General features: G+C 44.5%; 6 protein-coding genes and 1 long non-coding RNA gene across 8 annotated transcripts; 4 read left to right on the forward strand and 3 right to left on the reverse strand.

Moving 5' to 3' along the window:
* On the forward strand, positions 1–1,273 carry CSN5 (COP9 signalosome subunit 5). The gene is made up of 3 exons (XM_001359346.5): positions 1–349; positions 418–994; positions 1,055–1,273. The coding sequence occupies exons 1-3, from the start codon at positions 89–91 to the stop codon at positions 1,198–1,200; spliced, it is 984 nt and encodes a 327-aa protein (XP_001359383.1). The 5' UTR covers positions 1–88; the 3' UTR covers positions 1,201–1,273.
* A 453-nt stretch (positions 1,274–1,726) lies between these two features.
* On the reverse strand, positions 1,727–2,096 carry LOC26532014 (uncharacterized). The gene is made up of 2 exons (XR_001451845.2): positions 2,004–2,096; positions 1,727–1,936 (listed from the first exon to the last, which is right to left on the reverse strand). It is a non-coding gene; the product is annotated as an uncharacterized lncRNA (long non-coding RNA).
* On the forward strand, positions 1,941–5,363 carry Gyc89Da (Guanylyl cyclase at 89Da). The gene is made up of 2 exons (XM_001359347.4): positions 1,941–3,127; positions 3,221–5,363. Exon 2 carries the CDS (start codon positions 3,243–3,245, stop codon positions 5,244–5,246), a length of 2,004 nt encoding a protein of 667 aa, XP_001359384.2. The 5' UTR covers positions 1,941–3,127; positions 3,221–3,242; the 3' UTR covers positions 5,247–5,363.
* A 2,691-nt stretch (positions 5,364–8,054) lies between these two features.
* Positions 8,055–12,122, forward strand: LOC5384072 (soluble guanylate cyclase 89Db). 2 transcript variants are annotated; one of them, XM_015182339.2, is made up of 2 exons: positions 8,055–8,599; positions 9,925–12,122. In XM_015182339.2, exon 2 carries the CDS (start codon positions 10,047–10,049, stop codon positions 12,048–12,050), a length of 2,004 nt encoding a protein of 667 aa, XP_015037825.2. In that variant the 5' UTR covers positions 8,055–8,599; positions 9,925–10,046; the 3' UTR covers positions 12,051–12,122. The 2 variants fall into 2 exon arrangements, with proteins under 2 accessions (XP_015037825.2, XP_001359385.2); XM_001359348.4 differs by having other exon boundaries at positions 8,055–8,416.
* Positions 12,123–12,806: 684 nt separating this feature from the next.
* Positions 12,807–13,596, forward strand: Dhfr (dihydrofolate reductase). The gene is made up of 2 exons (XM_001359349.4): positions 12,807–13,025; positions 13,086–13,596. The coding sequence occupies exons 1-2, from the start codon at positions 12,931–12,933 to the stop codon at positions 13,561–13,563; spliced, it is 573 nt and encodes a 190-aa protein (XP_001359386.4). The 5' UTR covers positions 12,807–12,930; the 3' UTR covers positions 13,564–13,596.
* On the reverse strand, positions 13,561–14,219 carry Sdhaf3 (Succinate dehydrogenase assembly factor 3). The gene is made up of 3 exons (XM_002137717.3): positions 14,025–14,219; positions 13,842–13,951; positions 13,561–13,784 (listed from the first exon to the last, which is right to left on the reverse strand). Exons 1-3 carry the CDS (start codon positions 14,104–14,106, stop codon positions 13,581–13,583), a joined length of 396 nt encoding a protein of 131 aa, XP_002137753.2. The 5' UTR covers positions 14,107–14,219; the 3' UTR covers positions 13,561–13,580.
* Positions 14,220–14,284: 65 nt separating this feature from the next.
* On the reverse strand, positions 14,285–15,892 carry Der-2 (Derlin 2). Its single transcript, XM_002137718.4, has 4 exons — positions 15,517–15,892; positions 15,067–15,423; positions 14,846–15,009; positions 14,285–14,787 (listed from the first exon to the last, which is right to left on the reverse strand). The coding sequence occupies exons 1-4, from the start codon at positions 15,601–15,603 to the stop codon at positions 14,619–14,621; spliced, it is 777 nt and encodes a 258-aa protein (XP_002137754.1). The 5' UTR covers positions 15,604–15,892; the 3' UTR covers positions 14,285–14,618.
* Positions 15,893–22,188: the final 6,296 nt, after the last annotated feature.

The following is a 22,188-nucleotide window of genomic DNA, read 5'->3' on the forward strand; positions in this document are numbered from 1 at the left end:
ATAAATGTGATCCCAATAGCCGGAAAACAAAACAAAAAAAAGAATTTATAGTAAAGATAAAGAAATATTAGAAGAATCTACGAACAAAATGGATGTCGATGCTGCACAAAAGACTTGGGAGCTGGAGAACAACATACAGACTCTGCCCAGCTGTGACGAAATCTTCCGCTATGATGCCGAACAGCAGCGTCAGATTATTGACGCCAAGCCCTGGGAAAAAGATCCACATTTTTTTAAGGACATAAAGATTTCAGCTCTGGCGCTGCTGAAGATTGTCATGCACGCCCGCTCCGGGGGCACTCTCGAGGTTATGGGCTTAATGCTGGGCAAGGTTGAGGACAACACGATGGTGAGCAAACAAAAATAACAAACAAAAAGACAAAGAACCTCTTACGGTGAAGTCTCATTCGCCGGCAGATTGTGATGGACGCGTTTGCCCTGCCAGTGGAGGGCACTGAGACACGCGTGAATGCCCAGGCCCAGGCCTATGAGTACATGACTGCCTACATGGAGGCTGCCAAGGAGGTTGGGCGCATGGAGCATGCCGTCGGCTGGTACCACAGCCACCCCGGATACGGCTGCTGGCTGTCTGGCATTGACGTTTCCACACAGATGCTGAATCAGACCTACCAGGAGCCCTTCGTGGCTATTGTGGTCGATCCTGTGCGCACTGTCTCTGCTGGCAAGGTTTGTCTGGGTGCCTTCCGCACCTATCCAAAGGGCTATAAGCCCCCAAACGAGGAGCCATCCGAGTACCAGACCATACCGTTGAACAAGATTGAGGATTTCGGTGTGCACTGCAAGCAGTACTATCCGCTGGAGATTAGCTACTTCAAGTCGGCTCTGGACCGCAAATTGCTCGACTCCTTGTGGAACAAGTACTGGGTGAACACCCTTGGCAGCTCTGGGCTGCTGACCAACACGGAATACACCACAGGCCAGATCATGGACTTGTCCGAGAAGCTGGAGCAGAGTGAAAACTTTCTGGGTCGCGGTAAATATCGCATAGAAGCCGAGTCTTGAGCCTTCTAATTGCCAGCTTCTTATTTCACAGGCACCGATGTTAACGAGAAACGCTCCGAGGACAAGCTGTCCAAAGCTACGCGCGACTGCAGCCGCTCCACAATTGAGTTGATACACGGCCTGATGGCCCAGATAGTCAAGGATAAGCTCTTCAATAAGGTGGGCCTGGGAAAATAGGGCCTCTGCTGCATTAGATCATTATAAAATACGATATTTCTATTGATTTCAAAATACACCGAGTGGATTGAAATTTTTCTTTAAAAACGCTACTAGCTAGACTCCAGACAGCCAAATGACTGCTCACAGAATTATTCCTTAGTTGTTTGGATAATCTTTGGGACGAGGTTCGTTTATTTGAAATGGACTTTGGACAGCAGCAACTATGGCATTGCCTTCTCATCAATCAATTTGTTTCATCATTTATATCGTTAGGCGTATTTTATAACTTTTATTCCCTGATTGCGTGTCTGTCAAGTGTCAGGACGGCCTGTTGGACACCGATACCGCTGTCTGCATAGGTCACAAGTGAAGTGTCAACGCTCTCCCTGCACGTGGCCCAATCAATTTCTTTGACTAGAGGGGTGGCTTGGTCGCTTATTAAATACGTTGTCACGTTTATAGCCTGGTCCCTGGCATACCATCCCCCAGCACCAGGTGGCGGTAATGCAAATACCAAGCTCCTTGCTACAGTGAACACTCGAGTCTCGAGGAATTTGTTTACTGCTACCGATAATAGTTGATAATTATCAAGGACTATACAATAACAATATGTTGCACAAAAAGTGGGCCGTAGACAGGGTTGTGCAAGGTTTTAATTCTCCTTTCATCTATGCTTCGTTACTGACCGTGGCCCGCGGCATATTCGGCACGTCTGTTTCGTCTGGAAAGCTGAGTTCGATCTGCAGTTTGCAGTCTTTACAATATTTTACAGTACAGTACTTTCAAAGGCCAGATCCGGTGATCCGGCTTCGTTTGCTTACCTCTTTTACATTATCTGATATATCTTATTGAGTTCATCCCGTCGGGAGTCCACTGTACTTTCCGCTCTCACTCCAACCACATTCAACCGTTATCATCACTTTGACAATCCTGGCGTCGCACCATTAACATGTAATGTCAAATATTTGTGTGCAAGTGTAGGTGTTTTTGTGTGTTTGCTATACCCCCATAAATCCCTCTGCCCTAAGAACTTCTATAAACAATGCAACCGAATTCGGTTGGGGGGAATTTTTAAATCCCCAAATGTAAATTGCGGCGTTAGACAGGCCAAATAATCCGACATCAAAAGCAAAATAATTCCAAGAAAAATTACATCGCAAACAGAAAGGGACACAGAAGATTCAGTAAATTGTCTTTTATAGAGATTTAGCTTCAAGTAAAACCCTCCGTACCATTCCGCACTGTAGGGAAAGCGGCTTTAGCGTGTGAGTTATTATAAAAGCCATAAACTAGGGGAAAATACTTCATTTTTGATACTTTATCGAAATGCGACAGTCAATTGGCCTCAACAAGGAGCAATGACATGAAATGTAATACTGCCCGACTAGGTGGGGGGTACTGAAAGGGAATAAGTGCGGACGGACTACTAAGAGGGGTAAGAGTAAGAGTGTAAGCTGAGTGCTGGTCGACTATAAAAGAGCTGGAACACAGGGGTAGACGTTTCATTCGCACAGACAGAGCCAGCAGGAAAGCTTTAACACAGTACATAACATCCACAAGGACCGCACAAGGTCCGAAGCCATGTCCCCACAGCCACAGTCACACCCACACACGACAGCATCCTCCATCAGTGAAGCAGAACAAGGAAATTAAAGCCACAACGGAAAAAGCAAAGGACGAGCAACGAGACCGACTGAAGAATATAATGGTAAAATTGTCGACTCTGCGGGATTGCGTGTGTGTTCGTGTGTGAAGTGCAGCCTGCTTGGGGACGCCTGTGTGTTTTAAATTGAATTTCCTTCAAATTAGAAACTAAATAGGGCTCGGATTCTGCCGGAGAAGATTGCCAACTAAAACGGAAATAAAAGAGAAAATAAGTAACGTTTAAACAAGAATTTTGAGCGAGTCTTAAAGTGTGGCATAGAAATTGGACCTGTTGAACAAGGTAGGCATACCATTGAGTTATCATTGACAGAGAGATAGAAAGCTGGGAGATGGGATGATGGAGACTCTTTTATGTTCCTATTTGCTTTCACAGATTCTCCAACAATCCATCAATCATGTATGGCATGCTCTATGAGAGTGTCCAGCACTATGTGCAGGAGGAGTACGGCACACACGTTTGGAAGAAGGTCTGTAACATCATCGACTGCAAGCACAACAGTTTCAAGACCCACCAGATCTATCCGGACAAGCTGATGCCGGACATAGCGGCGGCCCTGTCCGCCTGCACGGGCGAGTCCTTCGACTCCTGTATGAACTTCTTTGGGAAGTGCTTCGTCAGGTTCTTTAGCAACTTTGGCTACGACAAGATGATTCGCTCCACGGGCCGATATTTCTGCGACTTTCTGCAGTCCATCGACAACATTCACCTGATCATGCGGTTCACCTATCCCAAGATGAAGTCGCCGAGCATGCAGCTGACCAGCATGGACGACAAGGGGGCTGTCATCCTCTATCGGAGCAGTCGAACGGGCATGTCCAAGTACCTTATTGGGCAGATGACGGAGGTGGCCCAGGAATTTTATGGCCTGCAGATCAAGGCATATGTAATCGAGAGCCAAAACGACATCAGCGGCGGGACTGCGGGTCCCATCAAGATGACGGATGGTCCGCTTACTGTCATCGTAAAGTACCGCCTGGACTTCGACAACTCTGAATATATGGCCAAGCGTGTGAACACGGAGGCACATCCCTCGCAGCTGAAGATGCCCACGGTGAAACTGGACGTTTTTCTGGACCTTTTCCCCTTCACCTTCGTCCTGAACCACGACATGAAGATTACACATGCCGGGGAGAAGATTGTGGAGACATGGATAATGCACAATCCTGGGGCTAATCTCAAGGGCTTCATAGGCACTCACGTGATGGACCTGTTCCACTGTCGACGGCCCAAGGACACCACCATCGATTGGGACACATTGATCCAGATGCGGGCGGTTCTCTTCGAGTTCGAGCTGATCCGTACGGGGCATAATCGGGATGCCTACGACGCAGCCCTGAACATGGACTTTGAGAACTACGACGAGATGGATCTAAACGAGGCGCAGACCATAGCCATTACTAAGTCCAAGGAGTTCAATGACGCACATCCTGCCGAGGCGGAGCTGGCTGCTGGAGAGGACGAAATCGATCCGGCCACGGGTGAACGTCGCTCCTCCCAGGGTCTGAAATCCATTCTGCTCAAGGGTCAGATGTTCTACATAAAGGATGTGGACTCGATGATTTTCCTGTGCAGTCCGTTGATCGAGAACCTGGATGAACTGCATGCCATTGGTCTGTACCTGAACGATCTCAACCCGCATGGCCTAAGCAGGGAGCTGGTCATGGCTGGCTGGCAGCACTGCTCCAAGCTGGAGATCATGTTCGAGAAGGAGGAGCAGCGATCTGATGAACTGGAAAAGTCCTTAGAGCTTGCTGACTCTTGGAAACGTCAGGGTGATGACCTCCTATACTCCATGATCCCTCGTCCCATTGCCGAACGAATGAGGAACAGCCAGGAGCAGGTTTGTGAGAGCTTCGAGGAGGTCTCCGTCATCTTCATCGAGGTCCTGAATGTCTACGACGGCGGCTTGAACAGCATTCAGGGAGCCATGATGGCAGTGAATACGCTGAACAAGGTTTTCTCGGTTCTCGATAAGGAAATCATTTCCCCGTTCGTCTACAAAGTGGAGACAGTGGGCATGGTCTACATGGCGGTGTCCGGGGCACCGGACGTCAATCCCTTGCATGCGCAGCACGCGTGTGATATGGCACTGCGCGTGATGAAGAAGTTTCATCCCAAGGATATGGGCGATGTGGCTATTCGGGTGGGCATCAACTCGGGTCCCGTGGTGGCCGGAGTCGTTGGCCAAAAGGTTCCCCGTTATTGCCTCTTCGGGGATACGGTCAATACCGCCTCCCGCATGGAGAGCAGCAGTGATCCCTGGAAGATTCAGCTCTCCAAATACACGGCAGACAAGGTGCGAGAACTTGGCTACAAGGTCGAGTCCCGTGGCACTGTCAAGGTCAAGGGTAAGGGCGAAATGGAGACCTATTGGCTGCTCGAGGGACCAGAGGGCTAAACGATTGAAAAGAAATGAAAAAAAAAATGATTTATGATTTAATGTAGAACACCTGCACTCAAAATATTGTACTACACTTATAACTAGTTGCAATAAAAGAGAATTTCCCTCTTTCTACTTTCAGTTTGATTGAATCTAAGTCTAAGTATATCAGATATCTCATCTGAGGTCACAAACCCTAGTTTTACGACACTCGTAAACGGGAATTTAGTTAACAACCGCTTTCCTTTTGCTCGAACGGAACTCCTCGTCTAACTGACGAGGGTCTCATTTCTAGCCCCATTCCCAGCAGACAACCCATTTCCGAATATCCCTTTTTAATAACTTTTATGGGGAGATTGCGTGTCGTTTGGCACACCATCTATAGCTATCCACGCAGGCCCAACTATCATAAGCCCATGTAAGTCGTAAATGGGCTGAGTTCTGCACTGAGAACAAATCTTTGAAATCAAGAATACGAGTGTAGGTATGTCTACTTGGACCTCAGATCCTTAAAGATATGTACATTTATGAGAGTTAATAGATACATAGATCGTAGCGTGGAAATATATCAGGATAGAAAGCTATTGGGCCACCTTTATCGATAGAAGTTCCTTTAAGGAAGAAGAACTCCTAGTAGAACAAACAAAAATATACTCAGTTTCTGAAAGCTTGTTCTATTCGATGTGGAACAGATGTGAAGACACAGTGAAGACAGCACACCAACATTCAATATTCAGGCTATAATAATGATTCGACCGACATCATTCTTTATGATTCTGCGTTTGCGCTTTTCTCGTCTCTGGAAGCTTTTGATTGCCAGAAGATTATGCCATACGAGGGGCTGGATGTGGCCTGACAATGATTTGAAATACCCTTAATACAGTGTGATATCACAGCAGTCAGCACACAGAATCTGGTTACACTTGCTATATTATTCCCTTATAGTAGTTATAAAGAGACGTGCAGATATCGCCTCGGCTATTGATCCTTTATGGGATCCTGTTACATACATTTACAAGAATGAAATATATCCCGATACTGTTTTTAAGTTCCAAACTAGTTTTAAGTATTGAAGGAAACATCCCTTAAGAATTTAGTCGACATATATCGAAAATTAAAATGCTCAAGATGTAATTAGTATTTTCTCTAAGTGCGTTCACTGGCGTTCATGGCTTTTGGAGTTCCTTTACCCTGCTCTTCTTACCGAAATGAAATTAAGCCATTTTGCGTGCACCGCAGAGAAGCTCAAGTGCCTGGACGTCTGCCAATTAATTCTAGACCAATAATGACAATGACCAATCGCACCCCCACACAGGACTAATTAAGTTTTTTATTTTGGTGAAATGAAAGGACAAAACATGACGTCCCTCTCGTATTTAGTTTTGGCTCAATTTCTCATTTTAATCGGCCCTTTCCTGTGCGTTATTAATGACATTTTGAGTGGGTTTTAAGCGTTGCCAAAATAGCCCGTGCGTTCCGTGTCCGTGACTCTGACATCCAGCAGAGATGCTTGCTGGCCCATGTCCTCGCACATTATCTTCACTTTTGGCAATTCATGCGCTGCCCATAAAATTGTCAACGCTTATTTGAAAAGCTCTCCCGGACAGCCGTTTGGGTTAAGTAGGACAAAGGTTCGGTTGGGAGGCTGTGAGGCTGTAATGCTGTGGGGGAGCCCCACGATAGACAAATCCGAAATCCTCTTTAAATTGCTTTAAAGCACAACATCAAATATGTAGCCAGGACTCTCTCATTCACACACACACATGTTTATGAACGTTTGTATGTATTTATTGCAAAAGTATGCGTGAAAATGGAATGGCATTAAAAACAGTAGCCCCAACCCACTGTCACCCATCCAACCACCAAGGGAAATGGGAAAATGCCAAGGCAAAAGCGAAAGCGAAAGGCTACGACAATGATACATTTGACGAGCAGTTAAAAGCAAAGACTTCCAGGGCTGGACGAGTGTCAAGAACATTCCCATATAGCGGAATGGATAGAGCTAGATTTGGAAAAAAATGCAGGCTTTATATAACATATGTACCAACTCAGATTAAGCTGAGTTGATTAAGGGCTCAAAATATTGATTATCATTGATGAAAGAACACAAAAATAGTTGAAGCCTTAGTTATACCTAGGAGGCCTTTTAGGTCCGTAAACGTTTATTGAAAATGATACACTTTACAGCCGCTGTAACCAATCTTCAAATCACTTTTTCCACTGTGAAACAAAACGGTGTATCACAAGAAAAATTCTAAGATTTGGGAAACTTTTGTGTTTTTAAGTTCAGCTCGTCCTAATGTAAAAAATCTTTATACAAATTCTTTATAACCCCCAAAAAAGTAGCCTGTTCAAGTGCTTCTATATAAACGTTCAAACCAACTCCATATAAAAAGTTTATTCAGATCAGAAAAGTAAAGCTCTTCTCTAAGAAGCCAAAGATGTATGTACGAGAATTACCCATCCCTGCGAAAACCTTTTAAGTGTAACGCAAAGGAGTTTGAGACAAGGGACAATATTTTGCACGGAATGCCAAGAACGCGAGCACGTATTCGATGCTTATTGTGTGTGTACCATAAAAGAAATGAACAGAGAGAAAAATGAGTCCTTTGGCAGTGTGTCAATGTTGATACTTTATCGAGAAAGAGAGAAAGTGGCAATTGACATAGGACGGAGGACCCAGAGACCCGAAGCCAAGAGCATTGACTGCCGATGTCCATAATGATGATGATGATGATGGTCAAACAGAGAAGTGCGTGTCGAGGCGCAAACACGGAGGTCGTAAGTGGCCCGGAAACATCCATCCAGCAGGAATCTGGCTGCGGGGGGACTATAAAAGGACAGACCGACAACGATACACGCTCCATTCGTACGACGACCGCCTGTCTGATTGCCGGCTGAGGGAAAAGCTTTGCACGACGGAACCGACGACAGCGACATCGACTCCGACCCAGACTCACGAAGTTCCGTCAGAGGAATCATGGAGCAAATCACACGGGAAAAAGCCAAAGAAGCTGCGACAGGCGGACAAACAAATTTAGTGTAACAATAGCAACAGACGACGACGGAACACGGACCCAGAATCAGGGAGAGAGAAAGAGCTCCACAGAAAAAAAAAATATACATATCGAGTGTTAACGTATCCGGGAGGAGGCTGTGTGTGAGCATATGCCCCCAAAAGTGTTTGTGTGAGTGTTCGGGCAGGTTCCCGTAAATTATAAATAAGCTACAAGCAAATGCCGCGTGGATAAAATTAAAACTTCAGAATCATATACCCGTGGTCTAACGAAAGAAGTGCGAAACAAAATTTGAATATCTGGAATACCTGATGGCGATTTAATCAACGGCGAAAGGCGAAAAGGCAATCTAACGTAAGCCGGATTAGCAGGGATACAATATGCTAATTTCACAGCCACTTGTGGGAGGGATTTATCAGGAAAATCAACTATGTTTAAGTGGGTATTAATTTTTCATTGGTTTTCCGAGCGAAGCAAAGGTTGGGCAGCCTCTTGGCGAGTATTTTAAATGGATCCCTAGATATTTATAGAGAGCTTTTACGTTGGGTGTTGAATTTGTTTGTAATTAATTACGTTGTGTCCCCTTTTTTGAGAAACCGTTTTATTAGTAGATTATTTATTATTCTTTCTATTTATTATCCACTCATCTCATCATTACGAATGATATCTAAAATATGATTGAAGAGATGAGCCCAGAAATATGTAAATTTAAATCCTGAAAATCAGCTCATTTTGTTATAAGAGTGATAATACAGAGGATACAAAGATTATACCCTTTACACAATTTTTTTATTACCTAATAATATACAAAATTTATTGTGAGGATTTAAAGGACACATTATCTTATTTATTGGAAAAGTATGAATACTCGTAATAGAAAAGAGCGGCCGCTTTAATAAATTTTTATTTGTCAGTTAACATCCTGAAACATTAATCAAACGCCAACATTTTCCCAAACTACTTCCAAATGCAGACTAAAGAATTTGTTGGTATATATATACATATTTTTACGACTCTTGGCCTAAGAGAAATGTGCCTGTTTTGGTCAAAATTGAATACACAAACTCCCGAAAGATGTTGGAAAATTTATGGCCCAACAGCAAGTTTAACCTTCGACCGGCCTGGGGGGCTTGGGGCGGTAAAATTGAAAAGAAGCCACCGCAACAAGGCGAATTAACGGCAACAAAAACCCAAAGGAAATAAGTCAAGGGGACAACGAGCTCTGGCAAGGACGTGACAAGCACTGAGGAACATGAGTAAACGACTCAGAGGAGGCGCGTGCCTGGTCCTGGCACAAGGCACATGGCATATGAGCCAAATTAAACTGTAGAGGCAATAAATCAAAAGGCAAGGAAAAGGAAAGCAGGCTTAACTTTCCCTAGCGCCTGTTGAGGAGTAGATAGGAGAGGATTGCAGTAATTCATTTTCCTGGAATATGTTACTTAATGTACTTTAAAATCCAAGTCAATTTAACGCCTGATGATTTTATTTGATGGCTTACGGGGTAGGCGGTCTCTCACTTAAGCTCTCATCAATCACTCGAGCTTATCTTCGCTAGCTAATCCCTGACCTGACACACTCTCATATCCTAGGGGCAGACTTCACCTAATTACCAGCAGTGAATAATGGAAAAACTTTGTTATCCTAATTATGTGTTCTCAAACTTTTCCTCGTTGCAGAAAAACTTTTTGCCCAGGCAATTTGTGCGACAGAAAGAGCGAAAACTGACCATTTGCCAGGAGAGACCTCAAAATAGCCCCCACTGACCTTCCCCAAAGGAGCCGCCCAAACAGCCGCCATCATGTATGGGATGCTGTACGAGAGCGTGCAGCACTACATCCAGAAGGAGTATGGGATGGAGATGTGGAAAAAGATCTGCCAGATAATCGACTGCAAGCACAACAGCTTTAAGACCCACCAGATCTATCCGGACAAGATGATGCCGGACTTTGCTGCAGCCCTCTCCGCCTGCAGCGGCGAGTCCTTCGATTTCTGTATGAACTTCTTCGGCAAATGCTTCGTGAGGTTCTTCACCAACTTTGGCTACGACAAGATGATTCGCTCCACGGGCCGATATTTCTGCGACTTCTTGCAGTCCATCGACAACATACACCTTCAGATGCGGTTCACCTATCCCAAGATGAAATCCCCGAGCATGCAGCTGACCAACATGGATGACAAAGGAGCTGTTATCCTCTATCGCAGTGGACGAACAGGCATGTCCAAGTACCTTATTGGGCAGATGACGGAGGTGGCTAAGGAGTTCTATAACCTGGACATGACTGCGTATGTTCTGGAGAGCCAGAACGACATTTGCGGCGGAACAGCGGGTCCCATCAAGCTGTCGGAGGGTCCGATGACTGTGATCGTCAAGTACCGCCTGGACTTTGATAATCGCGACTATATGGCCAAGAGGGTGAACGTCGTTGCCCATCCGTCCCAGATGAAGATGCCATCGGTGGACCTCAACGTGTTCCTGGAGCTGTTTCCCTTCACGATCGTGTTGAACCACGACATGAAGATAACACTCGCTGGCGAGAAGATCATCGAAACGTGGATACTGCACAATCCGGGGGTGAATCCGAAGAGCTTCATTGGCAGTCACATTTTGGATTTGTTTAAGTGCCGGAGGCCCAAGGACACCAAGATCGAGTGGGAGACCATTCTCCAGATGCGAACGGTTCTCTTTGAGTTTGAGCTTATCCGCACGGGTCACAATCGCGCGGCATACGATGCAGCCCTAAACTTTGACTACGACACCTTCGATGATGCCAGCCTCAACGAGGCCCAGGCCATGGCTGTGGCCAGTGCCAAGGAGTTCAGTGTGGAGCACGTCAAGGACGACGAAGCTGCTGCCGCCACGAAGGATGAAATCGACCCTGCCACGGGACAGCGTCGTCCCTCTGTGGGTCTCCGATCCATCCTGCTCAAGGGTCAGATGTTCTACATTAAGGATGTGGACTCGCTGATATTCCTGTGCAGTCCGTTGATCGAGAATCTGGATGAGTTGCACGGCATTGGTCTGTACCTGAACGATCTCAACCCGCATGGCCTCAGCAGGGAGCTGGTCATGGCTGGCTGGCAGCACTGCTCCAAGCTGGAGATCATGTTCGAGAAGGAGGAGCAGCGTTCCGATGAGCTGGAAAAGTCCTTAGAGCTCGCTGATTCCTGGAAACGTCAGGGTGATGAGCTCCTCTACTCCATGATCCCTCGTCCCATTGCCGAACGCATGAGGAAGAGTGAGGAGCATGTCTGCCAAAGCTTTGAGGAGGTCTCCGTCATCTTCATCGAGGTGCTGAATGTTTACGACAGCGGCTCGAACAACATCCAAGACGCTATGCAAGCTGTGACCACACTGAACAAGGTATTCTCGGCTCTCGATGAAGAAATCATTTCCCCGTTCGTATACAAAGTGGAGACCGTGGGCATGGTATATATGGCAGTGTCAGGAGCACCCGACGTGAATCCTTTGCATGCGGAGCACGCATGTGATCTGGCCCTGCGCGTGATGAAGAAGGTAAAGGCCCATGCACTGCCCGGCGTGGCCATTCGGGTGGGCATCAACTCGGGTCCCGTGGTGGCCGGAGTCGTTGGCCAAAAGGTGCCCCGTTATTGCCTTTTCGGGGACACGGTCAATACCGCCTCCCGCATGGAGAGCAGCAGCGATCCCTGGAAGATTCAGCTCTCTAACTACACAGCCACAAAGGTGCGAAAGATCGGATACAAATTGGAACTGCGTGGCTTGGTCAAGGTCAAGGGCAAGGGCGAGATGGAAACTTTTTGGCTGCTGGAAGGACCGGAGTAATATTTTAGCACTCTCAATTGACTTGACCAATTATACATATAATAATAATCCGGCGTCTTATTAATTAATAAATTTCATTTTCTGATTTACCGGGCAGTCCTTTTGGAGCTGGCGCTGGGACGGGAGGCGGATATAGAGTTTTTGTTCGAATCAATGTATCCAGCCACTGGGGACGCTGGTGCCACACCCTCCCCGCTGTCTATGTCAATGGCTATGCTATGGCAATGTCGAACGGCTGTCCAAATTGGCCAAGAGACTCACCTTTGTGCCGTTTGCCACAGCATCAGTGCTGTGATTTCTGCTTTCGATCTGGAGCACCAGCAGCGAGGTTATGTAGTATGTCATGCCCGAATGAAGGAGGCTGCTGTTCTGGCCCGTCGTCGGGCGACGTTGTCCTAGCTACCAACCAGTATCTGATGCTTATTGTGTTCGAATGTGAGCCGATTGGCTGATTGGCTTCCACTTTCATACTTGTAATTTCAAATTCCAACCGTTCTCTCAGATCCTACCGGAAGGCGGTGAGAAAAAGGGGTATGGACAACAGGTAACACGGCCCGGAAAATACAATGTAAAATCAACCCTTTTTGCCTATAATACCTTGAAGGACAAAATCGCACGCAAGGTGTGGTTCGTACGAACCTTGCAATTTGATTTGGTGGTTTTTTGCCTGTTGCCCATACCCTTTTTTATAGTCCATGCCAAATTTCGAATCATTTTTTTGCGGCTTGAATATTAAAAGGTCGTTAAAAAGTATCGTTATCGGTGCCAGCTGGAACAAAAAGGCGCGTCATTCGGACACCAGCTGTTCATGATTTCTTTTAATTTGTTTTTGATTCCGGTTTAGAGATACTTACGCTGTATATATAGTCACATTCACTAGATGACTGGCAAAAAAATGTTGCGTTTTAATCTAATTGTCGCGGTGTCCGAGAACTTCGGCATTGGCTTAAAGGGAGATCTGCCATGGCGCCTAAAGTAAGTTATTTAGAACCAATAAGTTAATACTGTGCCTAATATCTGCGGGAACGACTGCAGATCCGAGCTGAAGTATTTTAGTCGCACCACCAAGCGAACCAGCGATCCCAACAAACGCAATGTGGTAATAATGGGCAGAAAGACATATTTTGGAGTGCCCGCCAGCAAGCGTCCGCTGCCAGAGCGTTTGAACATTGTTTTGAGCACCACGTTGCAGCCCGTAGAGCTTCCCAGTGATGTGGTCCTGTGCCACAGCCTAGAGGAAGCCATGAAGCATCTGGAAGAGGAGACCTTGCTCGACCAAATCGAGAACGTCTGGATTGTGGGCGGTAGTGGAGTTTACGAGGAAGCCATGGCCTCGTCCCGTTGCAACCGGCTGTACATAACCAAAATCCAGCAGAATTTCGAGTGTGACACCTTCTTTCCCAGTATTCCAGACAGCTTTCGTGAGGTGCCGCCGGATGCGGACACACCCGTAGGCGTGCAGGAGGAGAATGGAATTAAGTATGAGTACAAGGTTTTGGAAAAACGAGAATAATAAACCGATTTGTGCATTTATTTGCTTTTACTACTGCCGCGCACATCGTCTGCCGTGATTGTATCGCCGTCCAGTCCCTTGGCGGCTAGCATGAGTTCGTAGAGCTGCACCACCTGGTCATCCTTGAGCATTTCCACTGCACTGGGATCCATTTCCTCGCCCAGCTCGCCCTTGGGCTTACCTCGCAGGCCCAGCTGCTGGGTAATTGTGGAAGCATAGCGCTGCGTAAAGAACTGTCAGTTGCGATGTCTGCCGCTTGGTAATTACGTAAAACTTACGGCCCATTCTGTCATAAAGAGCTGTGCCTCCATCGGATTACACTTGAGATGCCTCCTGAACTCGTCCCGCACATAGCCATCGCCCAGGGCACGCAGTTCTGTGGGCATTCCTGGAAATAACACCAATCCGTTACCAACGAAGTTTACGCTGAAAACAAGATGCAAGCCATGTGGGCAACTCACCTCGATGCAGGCGGAGTATGGTTTTATAGAGCAAACGGACGCGCTGCGGGTGTGTTAGTTGATTTATCACAAGGTTTGACATCGTTATTTTCTTACACAAACTAATACTTTATCAGTCAACAGAACTCAAAATGAAACACAAATTGAAGTTACAGCAGTAGACAAGAAAAACAGCTGATCTGCCAAAAACAAGCTCTAGATGGCGCGCCGCCAGTACAGGAGCGGACTAAAGAATGAGAGGGTTTATTATTCAAAATAGATCCATTTTCAATTTCGTTTATTTGTAGCATGTCTGTATATATATAATCACATGTGCAGTGTAACATTCAATCTATCATGAATGCATCTCTTAGGGTCAAATTTAAAGTACATTTAGTGGCATGTGTATTGTGTGTATTGGACTGCATCTGCATCAGAAAATAACCCAATAAATTATATACACGCTCACACCTTGAATTAACTTTGGCTAACTATTGCACACCTCTCTCAATACTATACGCCTAATGATACCAAGCACCAAATGGGAGGTGGCGGAGGGGTACACAACATTGTCGTCGTCAGAATAGAAAACAATTTTTTAACAATTCAGTTTTGTTATTGCGGCGCCGCGGCAGCCGGTGGCTCTTGATTCGCCGGCTCAGGCTGCCCTCCGTTTTGGCCTAGCAGTGGTTCTCCCCCCTCGCCGCCCCATGGAAATCCGCCGGGACGATCCTCGGCGGCCGCCTGGTAGTTGCGCTCAATGTGCTCGTTGAAAAGCCGTTTTCTAAAAGGGAAGGATTCATACTTAGGCGAATGATGGCTTTCATTAGAATAGAACTTACAGAAAATATGGAGTCTTAATCAGTCTGTAACCATTGGAGAGTGTTGGATATACGTCCTCCAGCACATAGTAGATGTGGCCCACGCCCATGCCAATAATGTCCACCCAAACCGTGTTGCCCAGAATCATGGAGCAGCAGAGCAGCACCCAGGGAAGATAGGGAGCCTGTCCAAACAAGATTAGTACACTTGCAGCTTATTCTCAGAGACCTCTTGGACTCACCTGAAAGTTGAGCACGCCGAAAAAGTTCATGGGCACCGAAGGATTTCGTCGCGACCACACATAGACCAGCATCAGAGTGAAGGCCTGGCCCAGGAACAACAGGTTAACAAATATTCCAAAGAATGTCATCAGCACGCCGCCAAAGATGAACATCATGACAAAGTCCGAGCTACGCCCGCGAAAGGAGCCGTCCTCCAGCATGCGACAGTAGCGATATGTGAAGACCATATTAAAAAAGAAGGTAATGCCGATGGTTCCAAAGTACAGGAATGTGGTGGCCAGTCGCCAGATTTGGAATTTGCGCACAATCAGCGTGGGATTAAAGTACAGCTGTAGCGGCGACACCAGGTCCAGGTGCTGGAGGAGCCAAAACAAAAATGGTTAGCAGGCTGATGGGAGAGTACACGTCACCCACTGGAGGCGGCGGCCTTAATCGGGACAATGACTTACCACCGCCAGCGTTGTGAGCACGCAGACCGTTGTGTAGGCCCTGGTGACGACCGGGATCTCCAGATAGAATTGCCGCAGAGCATTCATGGCGTCGGCTGGCTTCCGCTGGTCTCACAGTATGGCAATTCCTGCTCCTTGATTTGTGCGTTTTGTTGTTGTCTGCCCACAACTTTGCGTTCACATTTGCTACGTCGAAAACTCCCTCCGACGGATGCTCGATATGCTTGCCTAGGCTGACAACTCAATTTACAATCGAAAATATAAATATTTTATTTGGGGGAACAACATTAGCCCCAAAACTTGAAAAATGTTTCAATAAATGTAAAAACAGTTTTTTTTTCTGGAAAATAAAAAAATTGAAAAATATTGGCCAATGCAACCCTGTCGATGTTCGGTTCTATCGGACTCCCACTAAAGCCCCTGTATTTAAATAGCTCAACTACTTGAGGTAAATGGCGGAAAATATTACTGATTGTAAATTCTTCTTGAGGATTCATGCCATCTCTACTATAAACTTTAAAAAAAAACCACGATATTTTTCAGTTGAACTGCGCTAAAATGATTAAATTTTCATTATTTTCAGTGGAAAATTGAAATACCCCCTTGGCTTGTAATAGGTTAATCGTTCTCCGTCAGGATCGGAAACCATATTCCTCATATTCTTTGTTCCGTTGAATATTAACAGCTAAATAGAACATTTAGCCATGCCCACATAATTTTACACGATTAATGAATCAATTTTCTACAAGATTGGATAGTTTTTAATCCTTGCTTTTGTTGGATTTTGCGTAAAAACAGGGTTAAACGAAAAAGTCCAACCAAAAAAGAGTCGCAATGTTGCTGGTATTCGAAGACGTGATGCGTGTATAGCCCTTTGTACACCCTATTTCGCTAATTTTATATGAAGATCAAACGTAATTTATTAAAACCTTTTCTCAAATTGATATTCTTTAAACATATTCAAGTACATTATTAGTATATTGTATATATTTATGTCGATCCTGATACCTACTGAGCCTTGGAAGACAAACGTATTCACAATTCTATAACATTCATTTCCCCCAGGGTATGTGTGCATGGAATTAGCAACATGTTTGTGTATGGAATGAGACTCATTGTTGCAATAGCGAAACTGCGGCGAATCGGGTATTACCTATATTTCAAGCTATATAGATTTGCCCAATTAGCTTTATCCCATAGATAAATGCATTTTCTACAAGATTGCTTCTTTTAATTACCTTTATGTATTTTATTTTGACCAAAAAACGGTTTTCAAGTAAATGTTGCCGCAACTTTTGTGTATGGAATGGGACTCATTGTTGCAATAGCGAAACTGCGGCAAATTCAAATTCGATTCAAAAAACGACCAATTCTTTGTTCCGTTGAATAATACTATCTATATGGAACATTTAGCCATGCCCACTCAATTTTGTACGATTGATGAATCAATTCTATACATGATTGGCCTATTCGAAATACTTGCTTTTATTGGATTTCTATATAAAATTGAAAATTAAATTAATAGATTTCTGCCGGGGGAAGAAAACTGTTCGTCACTGTGGTCACACTAGAGTCGCAAAAATTCCCTAATGCCACAAGCAAAAACACAGCTTATGTAGTACTGGACTTTCGCAATAGATGGCGCCTTGTCAAGTTTGGCGGGAATTTAAAATTTGAATGTCATTAAAAAACTTGTCGAGACGCTGCATATTTCCTGCAAAAATGTACAGTTACACACATAAACACGGCTTATATCTGCTGCTCACACCCACTCACACACCCCAGGCGCCTGAGCCACCTTTGCTCCCTCCAGCCTAGGAAACTTTACATAAATTCCAAAAAGGCCAAACCCCCAAAAAATAAATCTTCGGCCAGCTCCAAGCACAAGGCAATTCAACAAGTTATTGGTGGCATCTCTCTTGCTCCCAGCCGATGCGAGCCAGTTCGTGTTCGTCAGCGTGATTTTGCCGCTTTGTAGTTGTTTCTGGCTCTGACTGCTGCTGCTGTTGCTTTTTTCCACTTTTTTTCTGGCTTGTTTCATGTTGACCCACTTTTTGGTGGCAATACGTGCGACTGCACAGTGGAACTCAGACGTGGAGAAAGCTGAGAAGTGCAGCTGGCACTGCTTGTCGTTCGGTTTTGTGGAATTTTGCCCACCGTAGTTCAGGCAAAAAAGTCATAAACTGAATTGCCAACAGGTTATGGCGACTACGACTTTGTTGTTGCTGCGTTTGCTGTTTGGCTGCAGAGTAGTAAAAGGGCCGTGACAGTGACACTTTGAAGTTTGAGGTTAAATCGAGTTGCCTTGCTTGTGTCCGTTGCTCTTTCGGCTGTGCTGCTCTTTCGATTGAGCCGGTATGCCGTTTACTTAAAAAGCCACTGAGAGACTCGATTGATTCATTAAGAAAAATACAGCTCGTTCGAGTTCGAGGGAGATGAAACTAGTGTCCAAATAATAATGATTTGATCTGAGGAATCGGACGTGGACTATACCCCAAGCTATATCATAAGTCATACATACTAGTATTACAGTAGGAATCAGGAATAAGTTCATTAGAAGAAAAAAAAAAAAAGTTAACCTAACCATATAAAGATATTTTTCTCCTCAATAGAATATATACCTCAATGTATATATTGTACATATCTAAACAAGCGGTTAAGAGTCGAATACAATCCGAATATTAGTTCTAAAATTTATATTTTTAGCTATGGGGTGTACTGTATATAACTGTATAGCAGTACTTATACTGTATGTTCAAGGAGTAGTCCTGACATTTAAGTAACCATCTCAGGGATCTCAGTTTTCAGGGGCTTCCTCTCATCGTGTGAAGTTTCCACTGTACTGTTTTTGTTTGCAAATACCAGTTGCATTCGAATGACTTAAGCAGCAAACTTGCAAGGAAATAACATCGAACCTCACGCATAGAGGAAAATATTTAGACTATTAATTACTTAGTATTTCTTCAGCACAAATACTAGCACACACTCACCCATACGAGCACGCTTATAAAACTCACATTTGAAAAGTGAAATTTCAAAGTAGAACAACGTACAACAAGCAACAACAACAACGAAGCACAACAACACGTACAACACACGCCATGCCACGCAACCAAGAGAGGCCGCGAGAGAGGTTCCAATAAAAATGAGGTCACTTGTCGCTGACCAGCCAGTTCCCCCTGTACCAGGTCCCTCTGCCTCACCACTCGCCCCTTCTCGCCCACAACAACACAACCACTACCCCACTGACCATTGATCGCATAGATCACGCGCCGTCTGTGGCGATACCCTTAAAGAGGGTACAACGATTTTAAACAGATCTTTGCAAATATATCGAAAAATCGAAATCGTTTTCGATCAGCATTAAGAGCTTGAACAGATCTTATTTTATACAGCTGCCAAATGGATTGTTTTCATAGATAGTGTCTACCCAATCGTGTTTAAGCCAAAGTTTAGCAAAATTTAATGATCATATACGCACAACGGCTTAGAGGAGGGATCGTCCTGCTAGGGTATCAATAGATTCGGCCCCAAAAGCTAACTTTACTTGTTCTTGCCTCTTGTGCATTGTAAATTAATTGCAGTCGCGTCGCGTCGCCTCGTCTTCGTTTTGTTGTTGTTCGGCTTTAACCGTTCTTAACCAGTTTTAGGCCATCCATCGTGTGTGCCATTAAAATGCACCACGAACTTGACAACGCAACGGAAGATATGGTGAAATATCCCCCCGTCGGAGAGAAAGACTTTCGCTATGGGCAAATAAATAAATACGTACAAACATATGCAAATGTCTACGAGTGCCCTTGGACAGGCTATGGCTCAAATGGAGATTTTTAATACATTTAAAATAGATAAAAAAAAGACAAGAAGCGGAGAGTTCATTTGTTTATACATATGTATGTACAATGTGCTAATAATTAACTTATTTTCTTTGATTTTGGTTTTTTCTAGATTCGAGTACGGAGAGTCTCCGAATTGAAGATGGTCGTAAGTTAATTCTTTGATATGCAAGTTCGAAGTTATTGGCAACTAAGTACTGTTGTTATGTCGCACACCTTTCAGTGTACTTGTCTTTGATCTTGTTAGCAATGCTTCTTTGCTGGTAATACTTTTATTAGTACGAGTGTTTTTTGGCTCAGAATCATAATCAAGTTTAATTGCGTATTTCATAAGATTTTCCGTTGTGCACTGTTTGCTTTTGCTGTTAATTAAAGTTGGTAAAAACGAGGAAAAAACAATAATAAAACCAGCACAACACTTAAATATTAATAATTGATTATAATGTTATTACAGACATGATTTATTCTGCTCAGAATCTTGGTCAGCCGATCGGCGATGCGTGAAAACAAAGTCTCAGTGTTTCGCAGTGGCGCTCCGGGGTGGTAAAAACATTGCAAAATGAAAACATTGCAGTTTCGGATATGAATTATAGTTTTAATTGCCGAAAAAGCGAATGCATAAATTATGAATATTGCAACATTTTCGCATTTAACAAGTCCAAGTCCACCTGAAATTCAAGCAGTACCCCGTGTCGTGCTTCCTCGCGCCCTCTACTTCCGGCACGCGATCCATTTCCGTTCTGTTTTGTGGCTTTAGCTCTACCTCTACCGCTCCACCTCCCATCTTCTGCTTGACTGTGCATCAATCAAAGTCTCAATCAAGAGCAAAAGTAATCAAAACTCCAGCACCAAAGGGGAAGACGGAGAAATAGAGAGATGGAGAGTTAGAGCTCCAAAGCGACACAAAGTAAACATGGAGACAAAACAAAATCGTTAACTTGAAACTGACAATACAGTGGGCGTTTGATACCTAGAAACAAAGGGTCTAATCTAGGAATATTACCTATAAATGGGAAAATTCCCAAGGAAGATTTTGACTTCGAGAAATATTTGTTAATTGGGATATCTGAGTATTTGACTTTAAAATATTTGTCTCTGTTTTGAAACCAATATTTCCATTTACAGAGTCTACAATGATGTTGCAGTGGGGCTTCTGATGGAAAAGGTATGCCAATTATTGATCGTTCACTGTACCTGTATGTAAAAATATATGCATGAATAAAAGTACATATGGACATCTGTTTGTATACATTTACTATGTATATATGTATGTATGTGCATAGGTACAAAAATGGCATAGTATAAGCAGCAACAAAACAACATTTGCAACAACAGCATCGGCAGCAGCAGCTGTAGCAGCAGTGACAGTGCCACAAAAAATAGACAAACAACAAACAGTACATACACACAGACAAACAGATACAAAATAGAAATGGAGAGCAACTTTCACCCAAGGTCATTGTGTCTTTAACTGCGCCACACAGCCTAGGCAGAGGAGCGGCGGCAGCAGCAGCAGCAAAAACAACAACAACAACAACAACAGCTGCTGGACAATATGAATATGCGACGAAGACCCACGACCGACCGACCACCGCCGACCGACGCCCGATTTGCTATTTTGAACAAAAACAACTAAAAGAGTGACTTGCCCAGGGTATGTGTGAGAATGAGGTGAGGCATCGGGTGAGGTCCCGATCTCCGTATGTGATCATCCTCTCTCAGTCTCAGGCTCACAGACTACAAGTTGCTACCCCTCCTATAAAACCTACATTGGACTATCCTGTCTGTCTGTCAGAAAGAGGAGAGAATGGGAGTAGGAGGAGCCAGCGGGTGAGCCACTGCATGTGCCAAAAATAAACCAAAGCAAATGGTAAACACTGCAACGGCTGCTCACGAAGTGGGGGAATGGCGGAGAGGCGAAAAAGCATAGCCTCGACTGGACGAGGCCGCCTGGAAAGGTCGAGAGCAAGCTTTTACCACTAGATGAGTCATGTACATAGGATTCAGGGAAAAGAAGAAGTGACGAAGAAGGAGACAAAGCAAATGGGAGATGCACTCTTGGATACCCTTTTGGGATGGTGAGTATGGGAAATAAAATGGTGCAGTATACGAATATACTTACAATATTTGAATCCCCTTCTGGTTGGCTCCTGCTGATATTGGTTTTTGTCGATTGATTTGTTTATACCCACCTAATTGAATGAATTAAATTATATTTCATAATTAAATTAAATTCCCATTAAGTTCTCTGTAACCAAACTTTGGAGCATCTTTCCCACTCTCTGTCTTTGTCAGAGCCCATTCTATGGTAACTACTGAGAGTCTCAAATGACTGTTTAGGCATTTCAATCCTATAGGATTCCCCCATCTGCCGTGTTATCTACTTGGTCTGCACGATCTGGGTCAGTGTAAGCTGCCTGCAATTAAGTGGCCAAAAAATAAAAGATGAATGAGTGGAAAATAACTTTTAATTGACATAAACTTTAATTAGAAATAGACAAGAGAAGAAAAGAAAACAGATAAAAGAGATTCCACAGAAATGAGCTTCGGGGGGGATGGGGATGGGGTTGGAGGAGATCTTCCGTTTCTAATGCATTTCCAATTACATCATTAAGTTCTCTTTTGCCAAAATCTCGAAATGAAATTTTGATACTTCGGCCGTTGGGTACAACAAAAGCTTAACCCATGACAGCGCGACAGCCGCAACACGTAGCACAGTTTGATTAGAACAAAACGAAGCGACAGAGAAAGACATGGATGCGGTAGAAACAGGGACAGGGACAGGGAGAGGGAGATGGGGAGGGGTACGGTACCAGTACCATCAGAGACATTGCCA

This window comes from Drosophila pseudoobscura, chromosome 2, assembly GCF_009870125.1.
Source record: "Drosophila pseudoobscura strain MV-25-SWS-2005 chromosome 2, UCI_Dpse_MV25, whole genome shotgun sequence".
Lineage (NCBI taxonomy): Eukaryota > Metazoa > Arthropoda > Insecta > Diptera > Drosophilidae > Drosophila > Drosophila pseudoobscura.